The sequence below is a fragment of the Carassius carassius genome, chromosome 9, assembly GCF_963082965.1.
Source record: "Carassius carassius chromosome 9, fCarCar2.1, whole genome shotgun sequence".
In the NCBI taxonomy this organism is placed as follows: domain Eukaryota; kingdom Metazoa; phylum Chordata; class Actinopteri; order Cypriniformes; family Cyprinidae; genus Carassius; species Carassius carassius.
The window spans coordinates 9,191,420-9,207,201 of record NC_081763.1 but is presented as its reverse complement, the minus strand read 5'-3'; the positions used below and the strand labels follow the sequence as shown (position 1 = coordinate 9,207,201).

Below are 15,782 nucleotides of genomic sequence, written 5' to 3'. Positions count from 1 at the left end.
AGGGGGAATGTTGTGAGGAATTTAGACAGAAGTTGAGACAGGCTCTGGGTGGTCAGGTAGTGCTGCCAGATGACTGGGAAACTACAACAGAAGTAATCAGGGAGATGGGGAGAAAGGTGCTGGGTGTGTCATCCGGAATGAGGAAAGAAGATAAGGAGACTTGGTGCTGGAATGAAGAAGTTCAGGATAGTATCCAGAGAAAGAGGTTAGCCAAGAAGAAGTGGGACATGAACAGGACTGAAGACAATAGACAGGAATACAAGGAGTTACAGTGCAGAGTGAATAGGGAGGTGTCTAAGGCCAAGCAGAAGGCATATGACGAGTTGTACACTAGGTTAGACACTAGAGAAAGAGAGAAGGACTTGTACAGGTTAGCTAGGCAGAGGGATCGAGATGGGAAGGATGTGCAGCAAGTTAGAGTTATTAAGGGTAGAGATGGAAGGGTGCTCACAAGTGCGGAGAGTGTACAGAGGAGATGGAAGGAGTACTTTGAAGAGTTGATGAATGAGGAAAATGAGAGGGAAAAAAGAGTAGAACGGGTGAACTCTGTGGAACAGAAAGTAGATAAGATTAGAAAGGATGAAGTCAGGAAGGCTTGGAAGAGGATGAAAAGTGGAAAAGGCAGTTGGTCTTGACGACATCCCGCTGGAGGTCTGGAAGTGTCTAGGGGAAGTAGCTGTGGAATTTTTTACTAGTTTGTTCAACAGGGTTTTAGAGAATGAGAGGATGCCTGAGGAATGGAGAAGAAGTGTGTTAGTGCCAGTCTTTAAGAATAAGGGTGATGTGCAGAGTTGCAGCAACTATAGGGGGATAAAGTTGATGAGCCATACAATGAAGCTATGGGAAAGAGTAGTGGATGCTAGGTTAAGGAAGGTAGTGGAAATTTGTGAGCAGCAGTATGGCTTCATGCCCAGAAAGAGCACAAGAGATGCAATTTTTGCTCTGAGAATTTTGATGGAGAAGTATAGGGATGGTCAGAGGGAGTTGCACTGTGTGTTTGTAGACTTGGAGAAAGCGCATGACAGGGTGCCAAGAGAACAGCTGTGGTACTGTGGTACAGGAGTAGCAGAGAAGTATGTTAGAGTAGTGCAGGACATGTATGAGAGGAGCAGGACAGTGGTGAGGTGTGCTGTAGGTCAGACAGAGTAGTTCAAAATGGAGGTGGGACTGCATCAGGGATCGGCTCTGAGCCCATTCCTGTTTGCTATAGTGATGGACCAGTTGTCAAAGGAGGTCAGACAGGAGTCTCCTTGGACAATGGTGTTTGCAGATGACATTGTGATCTGTAGTGAGAGCAAGGAGCAGGTGGAGGAAAACCTGGAGAGGTGGAGGTTTGCGCTGGAGAGAAGAGAAATATAAGTCAGTCGTAGTAAGACTGAGTACATGTGTGTGAATGAAAGGGAGGGAAGTGGAACAGTAAGGTTACAGGGTGAAGAGGTGAAGGTACAGGAATTTAAATACTTGGGGTCAACAGTCCAGAGTAATGGAGAGTGTGCGAAAGAGGTAAAGAAGCGAGTGCAGGCAGGTTGGAATGGGTGGAGAAAGGTGTCGGGAGCTCTGTGTGATGGGAAAATATCAGCGAGAATATAGGGGAAGGTGTACAGGACAGTGGTGAGACCAGCTATGCTGTATGGTTTAGAGACAGTGGCACTGAGGAAGAGACAGGAATCAGAGCTAGAGGTAGCAAAGCTGAAAATGTTGAGGTTCTCTTTGGGAGTGACAAGATTGGACAGGATTAGGAACGAGTACATCAGAGGGACAGCTCATGTTGGACGTTTGGGGGACAAAGTTAGGGAGGCCAGATTAAGATGGTTTGGACATGTTCAGAGGAGGGAGAGGGAGTATATTGGTAGGAGAATGTTGGACATGGAGCTGCCAGGCAGGAGGAAGAGCAAAGAGGAGGTATATAGATGGAATTAATGAGGATATGAAGCTAGTGGGTGCAAGTGTTGAGGATGCAAAAGATAGGGATAGGTGGAGAGAGATGATTCACTGTGGCGACCCCTGAAGGGAAAAGCTGAAAGATGATATAATACACTTTTAAATGTTTTTTTCTTATTGATTATGGTGAAATATGTGACATTCTTAAAAGGTTTCGTGAGATTCAGCGGACACTCCTGTCAGGGCTCTAGGAAGGAGGACCCAATTGCAGTGAGAAATAACAAGGTTTTATTGACAAGACAGACTGATACAAGAGGTAGTGAAGTGCACAACAGATACCACAACAGGAACACAAACAGAACAGCTAGGGAAGGCCACTGGGAAGGGTTCAGGAAACAACTGGCAGAATACTTGGGCAACAGAGGGGGCAGCAAGACCAGGCTGAAAGAAAGGCCACACAAGGCACCATAGAGCAGAGCTCAGAAGCTTGTTGACCACTGACTCTGGAGACAGACCAGATGCCAGGCTGGAAGAACCAGGGCAGGAACTCGAACACAAGACTAGACCAGACTCCACAAAAACACAAGTTAAAATCAAAAGACAAAAAGAACATAAACCAATGAACTAATAAAAGTAAAGTAACAAAATAAGAAACCACCAATTTAACCAACTTAAGGGAATGATCAAAAAACCAAGAATCAAGACTAGAAAAACTAAATATTACAAATGAAAGCAAAGGGCAAGAACAAACAAATTACTAAAACAAGGAGCAAGACAACAACATAGAATCACAAGGACTAGACAAAACAAAGACCAAGACCAACCAGACAGGAAGACACAGACACATATTCAGCCACAGCCACAGCCACAGCCACAGCCACAGCCACAGCCACAGCCACAGCCACAGCCACAGCCACAGACACAGACACAGACACAGACACAGACACAGACACAGACACAGACACAGACACAGACACAGACACAGACACAGACAGAGGGGGTGAAAATGACCACAGACCAGCAAACACAAAAGGGTAAGGTGCACTATAAATAGGGAGGAAAATACATGAGGGACAGGTGAGCACAATTAGATCAACTAGGGTAACAAGAGGGTGTGGTAAAGAGGAAACAAGGAGGAGGGGCTAAAGGAGCACATGGCCGAGAAAATAACTAAACAAGGCCATGTGCTGACACTAGAAACAAGAAACAAACATAAAACAAAGTGACAGTGCAAAACCCTGACAGCTCCTTATTTTCTCATAAACATTAGTCAAGACTTGATCTTTAAAAACCATTTGATTCTAAACCATATTAACTCATGTTCTTCACAATTTGCTGTTTGTATGGACTTATGAATAATGCACCACACCGTCTGCATTCTCATCAGTTACAGTACCAATTTATATTAATAAATTGCTGAACATTTCTCACAGCTGTTATAGCGAACAAGCAAATGTAATCATTCAACCGAGCGGACAGCTTGTGCATCGAAATTAGTGTGTAGCCAGTGTATTCCAGAGCTATTGGTGAAAAATTAGATTGTGCCTGTTTACGTTTTGGTCCTCTTGATGGATATTTGTGTAAGGGTAACAAGACCATGCGGACTGTGTGTCGCACGTCTCTTTCCTCTGAGTAAGCATGCATGTGCAATCTGCCAACTGCTGTGTTGAAATCTGTCATTGTCACTGTATAAAATGATCCACATTGCTTTAGCTCACACTTACCAGTAATGTGCTTTAAATAAAAAAATAACCACATGTTTTAATACGGTTCATTTATCTGTTTGACATATACCTGAATTAAATGGTATTATCGACAAAAGAAATGCATTTGATTAGGTCACTGATGAGCCATTTGGCCAATCTGTTACATTTTGCACTTTTCCATATATCAATAATTGCTCGTGCAGCAGAACTTGATTTATATCCCTCACATTTGGTACAGCAAATGTCTTTAAACCGATAGTTAACCTAAAAACTGAATGTTCTGCCATCATTCACAGAAGAAAGAAAGTCATACAGGTTTGAGGCAACATGAGGGCGAGTAAATGATGCCAGAATACTTGTTTTGTGACAACTCCCACATTACACATAGCTAGGTGTTTTATTTTAATAATACATAAAAACATCAAATGAAAACAAGCAGATAAAAAGATTAGAGAACGCTAGAGTTAGAGGGTTTTTTTTTCTAAATATAAGTTTCTTATATTACATTCAGTTTATTAATCTGAAACTTATTTCTGTTTCAAATAAATGCTGTTCTTTTGAACTTTGTATTTATCAAAGAATAACAAAATCACGGTTTCCACATAAATATTAGCTAGCACAACTGTTTTCAACATTGATAATAATAACAAATGTTTATTGAGCATCAAATCAGCATATCAGAATGATTTCTGAAGGATCATGTGACACTGAAGACTGGAGTAATGAGGAAATTACATTTTAATATATATATATATATATATATATATATATATAAAAATTGTAATATTTCACAATATTACCGTTTTTACAGTAGTCTTGAACAAATAAATAAATAATAATAATAATAATAAAAAAATATATATATATATTTATAGCCTATATATATATATATATATATATATATATGTTAGTGTATATTTGAAACATGTAACATGTGAAGCTGCCATACAAGGTTGGTGCAGGAATAGAGTCTTCTCTGCCACACGAGACCGTCGGATGAGGTGATACCATCAGGCCGTGAAGCATGACATGCTAGGGGGGATTACGGAGGATTACATGGTGTCTGGCTCATGAGACACAGTAAATTTGTTCAGCATGTTCAAAGTGGCATCTCCGCAGCACTCGCCTGCAGGCGGCCGGACAGCTAAAGCCATTCAAAGACCCGAATCCCCTTAAAAACAGCGCTGAGTCTGACGGATAACCCCACGTGTCCATACCGATGTTGTTTAAGGATCACCGCTTTGATATTACTGGATATGAGTTTCAGAGCGTGAAAGAAGATTGGGAGAGTTATAAATGGAAGATGATAAATGAAAGCTGAATTTAACCTCGTTTTATATCTGATGTTTTAATATCCATATTGGCGGACTAAAAAATCTTTAAAAGCCAATAATATAACTCAATGTTTGCCTCTTGACTTTTTTTATTTATTTCAGGGATTATGTTAAACACCCTGCAAATAAAATAAATTAGGGGTAATAAATCCCCATAATAAATAAATAAATCCCCCCCCCCCCCCCATTTTTTTTATTTTATTTTTTTTATTTTATTTTTTTATTTATTTTTTTTACACTGTGACCACCATCTGTTGGATGTGGTTTGAGAGTAGGACAGCAGCTGGACAACCCAGTGACTCCCGAGCTCTAACTCTAAACGTGCAATCTCTGCATGCAACTCTAATGGCCTTTAGCATTTAATACAAGAATATTTCTAAATGGTTTGCTGTAAATGCTGACTGGCAAAAGAATGAGTCTGAAGTCTGGATTATGAAGTATTATGGCAGTGTTGTCTCATGGATTAAACTGATCTGTTTACAATAGCACACCTTTTTCTCTGTGTGTGCACAACAGCTAAATTCCATGCATGCAAATTATACACTGTAAAAATGAGTTATAGCCATTGGAAATTTATTAGATCATGAAATGTGTTGAAAGGTAGAATGAAGAGTAGAGACCGGAGTTCAATTCTGTGTTATAAACGTTGCCAAATAATTCAAATAAAGTCAAATCTCCCTCATTTGAAACACTGTTTAAAAATGTTGCTCACAGTAGATATGTTTACCTGCACAAATTTTCAGCAATCCAAATTAATCCAATCCAAATTCAGATCCTGAAAGTTCTGTTTAAATGAACCCAAAAATTGTAAGACATAAATAAACATGAATGAACGTAAAACTAAAACGTACTTTATGTAAACAGATATCTTAATATAAAAGGTCTCAGGTATACCTATGCATCATGGCACTGTGCATGTGCGCAAACATATTTTTTTATTCAATAAAGATAGCCATATTTAAGTGTTTACATGCTGAATGAACGATGAAGACTTTGATTGAGCCACAATCAGATTGCTAATGGATTAATCTGGTGCATGTTAACATAGTTAATGTTTACTACTTTAAATTGTTTTGACTTCTTCTTGAGGCATTAATTATATGGCTCATTCACCCTTAAACCCCACCATCCCCTCTTATTTGACCCCTGGTTGTGTTCTCTTCCATCCAGGCAGTAGGCGACTGAGATGGGCGTTCATCTAGGCTGTCTCAGCGACACACTGTGGCTGCCGTTGCTGCTGCTGCTGTCTGTCTGCTCTGCCCCCCGCTGCCAGTGCCGCCCGTTTGGGATAATTGAGCCCACCGTGAACGTGGCAGTGGTGTTCAGCGGCTCCGCCTACCAGATGGAGATCAAGGGGCGACTGAGCCAGGAGAACTTCCTGGACCTACCGCTGGAGGTGAACCCCATCACTGTGCTGGTGAACAACACCAACCCACGCTCTCTACTGACACGCATCTGCGACACGCTGGCTGCTAACAGGGTGCATGGGGTTGTCTTTGAAGATAACATTGGGTCCGAGGCCGTGGCGCAGATCCTAGACTTCATCTCCACGCAGACGGCCGTGCCCATAGTAGGCATCAGCGGGGGATCCGCCGTCGTCCTGCCTCACAAGGTCAGAGTCAAACGCTGTGCCAGTTTCAAATGTTACTTGACCTGGATAGTTAAACTCTGACTTCTGGGTGTTCATGCTGAGATGAGATTACCTCAGAGTTCTTTCACGGTTTGCATCAAAGACTTGTAAGGGATAATGTACACTCAGCAGCACAAATAAACCCTGACAGAGTCATCCGGACCCTGGTGTGAAGTAGAGAGGTCCTGAATCACCCTTATGGGGTTTATTTTTGGTTGACCGAACATTAAATGGCTATTTATGCAGATGCTTACCCAATAAATAAATAAATGGACATGAAATATTGATTTGATATGAAATAATGTTATTTGGAAATAAATAGAATGCAACCTGCTATGAGAAACATGAAACTAGGAAAGCTATAGGAAACTAATGAAGGCAGTCTGTAATTGATCTGTGATTTTTAATTTAATTGTAATTATACGAAAATATTTGAACCCGGAATGTAGATCCCCGGACCCCACACTGGCCAACCAAGAATCAAGCATTTACACTAGTATTCATTGCGGCATACACTGTAAAAAAAGACATCTGTAAAATAACAGAAAAGGTACTGCCAGCTCATTACATTATTCATAAATTTTACAGACATTTCCGTTCACGATAAAACACAGTTCAATCAAGTGAAAAATTCTAAATACTGGTGAAACACCTGTAAATAAATACAAAAAAATCCTTGAAATTAAAGGGTCATGAATTGAGAAATCAACATTTCCTTGATGTTTTGCAATGTAGAGATCATTGTGCTATAAAAACTTAATCCTGTGAGATAGTTCAAAACCTCCCCAAAAACAGCTTTTATACTATAATACACGATCACTAAAACTAACATGGCCTTCCAAAGGATCCTATATGCTAGATCCTAGGAAAGTGATGTCTAAGTAGAAAGTATGTCTAAGTAGAGCATTATTTGTTTGTTCAGTACATTCTTTGGTAAATCAGGTGCAGTTTTGGCACAGGCATGTTTCTTACTTTTTACATTGCAGTTGTTCAAAACAGTAGAGCAAATGTCCTGGGTTTAATTCCCATGGAATGCATGAACTTATAAATTTAAAACCCTGAATAATGTATGTTGTTCATAAAAGTTCATAAAATGCATAAATGTACCTTTAGGCATGAAAGGAGCTGTTGTGGACTAATGTATAGCTTGATTGCAATGTAAGTCGCTTTGAAAAAACTATCTATCAGATGCAAAAATGTAAAAGTTATTTACTGAATACTCCAAACGAACTGTTGCAATTAACTGTTATTGAAATGTTGTTGCACACGACAGAAAACACTGTTGTGTAAACCTCTCTCTTGACGTCAGACAGATTCGGGTCCACACCAAAAGCTCTAGCGTGACAGCAGTATTAATTGGGGAATCTGGTTGATTTAATTGGCCATTATGAATTTTCCTATTCCATAAAAAGCTTTTTAAGTGGGACTTTGTTAATACGATACGCGTATGACTGAGCAGTATGAGTCCCTGATGAAAAGTAATGAAAAAGTCAAATTAGGCACAAGCAGCAGTCTCTCAGTGCTGAAATATCTTGGGACACAGCATTGAGTTCAGTGTTCATTTCCAGAAACCCTTGTATTTCGGCACAGCACTGGGGAAATAATGGCTAATTAAAGAATCATCATTCATCATTATTTACAAGCTCTATTGATTTTCCCAGCCTGAATATAGTTTACCACTGGGTTGGTTTTCCATAGTTTTGATGCGCAGTAAACATCATTAAGCATTAATTTGCATTTTCTTTTGTGATGTTTAGGGGTGGATGAATATGAAAATGATCTCTGGCATGGACCTAACCAATTTTAGACCACAGATTGGAAATATATTTTTTTAGGTGTTTAAGCAACATCATGCAGGTTGTCCATAATATAAAATTGCTGTGCACATGTACTAAGAAAACTTTTGTATATACAACTTTACTGTATTGTAACCTTAAAGTAATTTTCTAGCATAAAGTCTCAAATTGGTGGTATTACCGGAGTTATTTGTGAAAGAGCCTGGAAATGGATGGGTCATTAAAGAACTATTGTACATGGACAGTATTAGCGAAGGCCAGTCTTTCTCGTGATTCTCTAGGCTGCTGAATTGAAGCAAAGATCAGCTGACCTTTGCTTTAGCTCAAAATGGAGCTGCGAGGAACAATAGATTCATGTCTGTTTTATTGCTATGCAAATAACCATGAACAGTGACATACAGCACAATATATTTATTCCACAAATAAATATATAAAATATAATATTTTTTAGAAAAAACATAGTTTATTTAGAGCACAATATATGAAGCTATAAAATGGACTGCTGACATCTAGAGAGCTGAAACAGTTGCTTTGTGATTCTGTAGCAGTATTTCAGCATCTGACTTTATATTCAAAACACTCACTGCACTAGAGCAGAATATTCCTTTTTCTAATGCTAAATCCATATATCTGGCTATGAAAATCTTTATTTATAATAGGCTGCAGCATGGGAGAATATTGCAGGTTCAACTTGTGCTATTGCATTTTACAGATGTTGTTTATGATCAATAGATAGATAGATAGTAGGGGTGTAACGATACGCGTATTCGTATTGAACCGTTCGGTACGCGGCTTTCGGTTCGGTACGCGGTACGCATTATGGACCGAATGGTTCGTTGGACTAAATAATTATATTTGGAAAATAAAAAAAATTGTGAAATATAATGATATGCGTTCAACAAGGTAGCCCAATAACCCAAACGACGTAACAGGCAACGCCCCTGACACCCCCCGAAGAAGAAAAAAACACCAACTTATATGTTTATGTTAGGCTACTCAGTCAGGCGCTCGCTCACTCAGTAAGCGCTGAAGGCTCGCTGCAAAATGGCCAATGCGTTTAACAGACCAGAAATAGAAGATCCTCCAATAACCAACAGGTCTGGTGTTTGGGTGCACTTTGGATTCCCTGTAAGCTATAATGGTGATGGCAAGAGAGTGGTGGATAAAAAACAACGATATGTCGCATCTAGGGTACAACAGCGGGAATACAAAAAAAAAAAAAAAAACACCAGCGGGAATATTTGAAACATGTCAACTCATTTACGCCGACATCACCTTAGTGTGTCAGTATCTGGGAAAAGACGAAAAAAACATACACGCAACAAACTATCCCCGCAGCATTTAGACAGACATTTCCAACGGATTCAAACAGGGCAAAAGACATCACCACGGCGATCGGTAGGCTACATTTACATTATAGCCGCGGATATGAGACCTTACTATTTACCATTGATTCTATCATCACCATTATAGCTTACAGGGAATCCAAAGTGCACCCAAACACCAGACCTGTTGGTTATTGGAGAATCTTCTATTTCTGGTCAGTTAAACGCATTAGCCATTTTGCAACGAGACTTCAGCGCGTACTGAGTGAGCGAGCGCCTTACTCTGTAGTGGAAAACGTAGGTTTTAAGAACATGCTTAATGTAATTGAGCCCCGTTACAATATTCCTTCACGAGCCCATTTCAGACAGACCGTAATTCCTGCTTTGTTCCAAAAAACATAAGCCCTATAGAGAACCAATTGAGTAAAAACACACTCAATATAAAGATTTACAGAGTTCCATATAAAAAGTTACATCTTTGTATTTGTTCATAACTAATATAACATTTTCATTTTTTTTATAAGGAGCTGTTTTTGTTTTATACAGTATGCTGCTAAGAAAACACCATAGAAGATGGGTAAAGAAAAGCTCCATCATTGTTCAATGTAAAAAAAAAAAAAACATACTTTGTTAGTTTTAATAAATAAAACATTTTTTAAAAATCAAGGAAATTTATCTGCCAATTTTTTCTTTTTGCTGTATATAAAACGTACCGAACCGTACCGAACCGAACCATGAATTTTGTGAACCGTTACACCCCTAATAGATAGATAGATAGGTTATCACAGTTTATTCACTATAGTTTAGAAAATGGTAATAAAATATGACAAGAACTCAGAGTTAAACTGTGTCAGGACAAATTCATCTTGATAATGTCAGATGACACTTAAGCAAAACATGGTCAGGTCAAAGTGTCTCGATAATTTTTGGTCATACCTTAGAGAGTCTTTTATTGTTTCTGAGGTGTTGCTTTTGTGCATAATCATCTCAAACTTCATGCACAAAAAGCTGTTAAATAAACAGAGGAAATGGAGCAGAAAGTTTATTTATGGTTATGATCATCTTTGTTGTTAACGAACAGTAATATTGCGTTTAGAGAGCTTATTGAGATGAATGTGTATGATTTCAAAAAATTCTCTCAATATCTTTAATATTTGTACCACTTTTTTGTGTGTGTAAAAATTTTTCTACATTCCCAGTTGTTTTGTCTGTGATATGTTTATTAACTTTAGTCTTGTACACTGTCACAGTCATGACAGTGTCGTATTTTCATCATCTTAAAGGGATACTGCACCCCCAAATTAAAGTGTTGTCATTAATCACTTACCCCCATGTTATTTCAAACCCCTAAAAGCTTCATTCATCTTCGGAACACAATTTAAGATTTTTTTCATGAAAACCTGGAGGCTTGAGACTGTCCCATAGACTGCCAAGTAAATAACAGTGTCAAGGTCCAGGAAAAGTAAGAAAGACATTGTCAGAATAGTTAATCTGCCATTAGTGATTCAACCGTAATGTTATGAAGCAACGACAATACTTTTTGTATGCAAATGAAACAAAAAATAACGGCACGGCTGACACAGAAGAGCGTAGGCAGTTTGAGGGATGTGGAGAGACACAGAAGAGACTGTTGTCAAAAGAATTGTTGAATAAAGTCGTTATTTTTGTTTTCTTTGCCTACAAAAAGTATTGTCGTTGCTTCATAACGTTTCAGTTGAATCACTGATTGCAGATGGCATATTCTGACAATGTCTTTCATACTTTTCCTGGACCTTGATTCTGTTATTTACTTGGCAGTCTATGGAACAGTCACAACATCCAGGTTTTCATCCAAAATATCTTAAATTGTGTTCCGAAGATGAACAAAGCTTTTATGGGTCTGTAATGACATGGGGCTAAGTGATTAATGACAAAATGTTCATTTTGGGATGGAGTATCCCTTTAAGTCGTGCCTATATAAAAACATTAAAAATACATTTTAGAATTTAGTACAATGGACTAGGAAATGCAATAGAATTACATGTATAATGTGTACTTATTTATTTCTGTAGACATATTGCCCTAGTACGTATAATATATGAATCCCAGAATGAGAGTTTTAAAGAAACAGTTCACTCCAAAAAATGAACATTTGCTGAAAATTTACTCACCCTCGGGCCATCCAGAATATAGGTGAGTTTGTTTCTTTATCTGAATGGATTTGGAGAATTTTGCATTATATCACTTGTTCACCAGTGGATCCAGAGAGTCCAGACTCATTCTGACGGCACCCATTCACTGCAGAGGGTCCAATGGTGAACAAGTGATGGAATGCTAAATTTCTCCAAATCTGAACTATTATTTCATAACTCTTTTAAGTTTTAGGCCCTCATTGGCAGGCTGGCACAGCTGTACCCAGTGGACTTTTGACAGGCATCTCAAGTTCTGACTGATGAATGCCACCGTTACACCAGATGGCCACCCTGCTGCCCACCTTTCCTGCATATACAGTAGTACAACAGAGAAATTGTTGTTTTGGCAGTTGATAATGTTTATATGATAAGGCAAGTGGTTCAAATTTCCCTTTTGATATTATTTCAACTTTATTCTCAAAATATTACAATTTTAACTATTCTTGCCATTTTAATTTCATAATTTAACTTAAAGGAAGACTTTTGTATCACAACGATTTCTATCATGATTGGCTAGCATCTTCTTGAAAGTCACAGTCTAAGATGAGTCAGAATCACAAGTGTAGTTTGCATTAATTAGTTTCAATAGATTAGGTCATATTTAATAGTCTGTATAAATAATTTGCAGGGTGTCCACTAAAATAAAGTTCCAAAACAAAAGAATCACATTTAAAACAATTAAACCCAGGATCCAATCAAACAAAACCATTGGCGAGAAGTACTCAAAACTGCAGGACAAGGTCACAATGTCTTTAAGAGACATTTTTTTTAGAGTATGTATAATCAGTGGCTGATTAACAGAAATGAGCTGGTGTTTGTAGCCATAGTAACCTAAAATACTGCTGTGATAGTGTGGCCAACTTAGGCACAGATACATGCAAATGTACCACTTTCCCTATTGGACTTTTTTTTATGACTCTGTTATTGATTAACTCATAGGCATCGTTGCAGGCAAGTCAGATGAGTTCTTTCACCTTTGTCCATTTCCTGTTTATTAGACATCTACTCTAGCAATAAGACATGGAGGGATATTAGTGTGGAAACTAACTTTGCTCTTAGAGTTTTATGCACCCTCTGGAGTCTAAAGCCCTATTCGGACGGGATTAGTTTTACGGGGGTAGATGGAGTAATGTAACTTTACCACAGGACGTCTGTAATATTGATGTCCTATTCGGACTGGATTAGAAAGTCTCAGTAAAACAGTCAGCAGAAGTGGGAGGGATAACACGATTACGCAGCGCAGTCACCTCCCTCGTCTCAAACACGCACCTACACTTGTGTGCGCTGCTTTGGTTGCCAGATCCGCGTAACCAAACCAGCCCAATGGTCATTAAAAACTAGCCCAAAACCGTCCCAATGGCCACCCACAGCCCAAATACCAATAAAAAAATGAGCAAAATCCTTCCATCTTTAATCCAATGAAAAAATCAAGTCACAAAAAGTCGTTTTAAAGTAGCCCAATTATTCCGCCTGAAGGCCGCGGACCTGGCAACACACAGTCGCGTGCGACATTGATTTCTCCGTCAGTTTTGTGTTCTCAGCAAAAGTTTTTCTAATGTTAATACTACGCTGCAATGCATACACATTCAATCAATGTAAATGAATACACCAACAATTACAGTAAATTGTTAAAATTTAAACTTGCACGTGCCTATAGCGACGCCCCTGATGGTGGTGTCTGATTTTTTTTTAAGTTTGACTATATATATATATATATATATATATATATATATATATATATATATATATATATATATATATATATATATATATATAACAAAGATTTGGGTCCAGTTAAACGATTTAGTAAAGCAATTAATTACATTCTGATGATTGGATTCTGTTGGTAATTGGAAATTAACTTAATACAAACAGAAGTTCAGTGCTTCTGAGAACTGCTTGTGACCTTTTCTTTAATGGTCTGTGTCGTCGTATGCAGGATAAACTTGAGGTTTGCCATTGATTTGTTCCACCGCCTAGAAAGCAAGTGAATGCTTCTTCAAGCGCTTCCATATTAAAAAAAACTCGCAAAATTACAGGAAATGACGAAATACTACCGTGTATATTTTCAGATGGTCTATTCGCACGGGACTAGTATTACCTGAGGTAATTTCTCCGGACCTTTTTACAGAAGGTAAAAGTCGCCGTAATCTTTACTGACATTGTCCGTAATGATTACTGACATGGAGCATTCGAACGGGACTAAAATCGCTGAGAAGCTCTGATAAAAATTGCTTTACCCCACGTCCCTATGTTAAACTAATCCCGTCCGAATAAGGGTATTTTTGGGGCCTGGAGAAGTTTTAGTTTTTTTTCCTCGCAGTGATGCCATAGAAAGAACCATTCAAGAGTTCTTAAAAAAGAGCCATTTTTTATTAGGATGAATAACATTTAAATCATCTAAAAAAAACTTACAATAAAGAAGACTTTGTGCAATGGAAGGTTTCTTCTTGGAACCATCAATACCAATAAAAACCTTTGTTTTTAAGAGTGTACATGACAATTGCTGCATTTAAAACTCTTCTATATTTCTCCAAACATGATCATATGGCTATTTCGGTCATCTGTTTGTTTAAAAAACAAAATAAAAAAACTTAAAGACATTCATGGCCATGCCCTTGATCCTACACAATAACAAGAATCCAATTTAGTCAACAAAAATTAATTTATTTGGTCTGTGTTGTTCTTGCGGGCCACGTACAGATTCTAGTCTTGTAGGAAGCGAGTGTTCATGCCTCAACCGTACGATGAGAATGAAATCATTGTGTGTTTCCTCTCAGCAGTCAGTCATGGATCTGGCAGACACCGTTAACTGTTTTTCAGGCATAAGGAAATAGAACAGCAAATGAACACATCCTTTGCCAATATACCTTTATGATTTCTTCATAAGTTGTATTAGATTTCATTGATATTTGCTTTGCCTAGAAGCTCCTCGGAGACACCGAGCGAGAGATTTGCTTTATCTGGCCGTGCACAGAGCCACAGGTCTTTGTGAGTTGAACACATTGGACTCTCTATCTATTACACATATGGTGAGACACACAGAGAGAAGTTTCCTGTGGAGATTAAGCGTATGTAAGCAGCTAAGCCATTATATTTATCTTTTTAATGGACACCTACGTAATGAGCAATATCAAAAGAAAAAAGGGTGAAAAGTGAGCATGTATATGTGATTCCGGTTTAAAATCATCAATTGCACGGTCACTTTTTGCCTTGTGTATTGTGAGAAATTAAACTTCCCTAAAACGCATTCACTAAAAAACACAAACTTTTCACATTCTAACTAGTTAAATTTGTCCGCTAGTGGATGGTCCAACATGTCATTTTTTTATTTATCTGGCTAAGGATAATATATTTCATGTATCATAAATATGCTCAGTTAAATAATACTTGATAATCTTATAAATAGTGATTAAATAACAATATTATTTGATAATTAAATTTGACAAAATTTGATTAGATTACACAAAATAAATGTATTTTGTTGTGTTTTTTATTTTTATTTTTTTTCCTGACATTAAATCACCATTTTTTACTGATATTGCTGTCTCCTTGTAAGAACAGGAATCTTTAGTAAAAAAAAAAATTTGGGACAAAATTGCTGTATAGGTGTGAATTACCTGTGGGATGGACAGAAATAATTTTCATACACAAATATTTTTTGTATATTTCTAGATTTTTAGATTATCATAGTTTTATTTTCTTTTTTTAAAGGATTTCCATAGTTTTACATTGAATGTCTGGGTCTAGAACAAGACTAAAATGCTTAAAAGAAAATAAAAAAATAGCATTAAATAAATGAAGACTGTAAAAAAAAAAAAAAAAAAAAAAAAAAAAAAAAATTACAGATTACATAAGGAATTTCTTCTTTGGAAATTTTCCAAAGTAACATCACAAGAATGATCAAAGCAATGCATTTCTGAAGTAATATGAGTGCTG

At 37.8% G+C, this 15,782-nt stretch overlaps 1 protein-coding gene across 1 annotated transcript in view; it reads left to right on the top strand.

The window, feature by feature from the left end:
* Positions 1-15,782, top strand: part of LOC132148870 (glutamate receptor ionotropic, NMDA 2C-like) — a 75,621-nt gene that overhangs the window by 14,216 nt on the left and 45,623 nt on the right. Inside the window, exon 2 of the mRNA XM_059557622.1 lies at positions 6,092-6,533. Coding sequence (XP_059413605.1) covers positions 6,108-6,533 — 426 coding nt within the window. The 5' untranslated portion in view covers positions 6,092-6,107. The remainder of the gene's footprint in view (positions 1-6,091; positions 6,534-15,782) is intronic.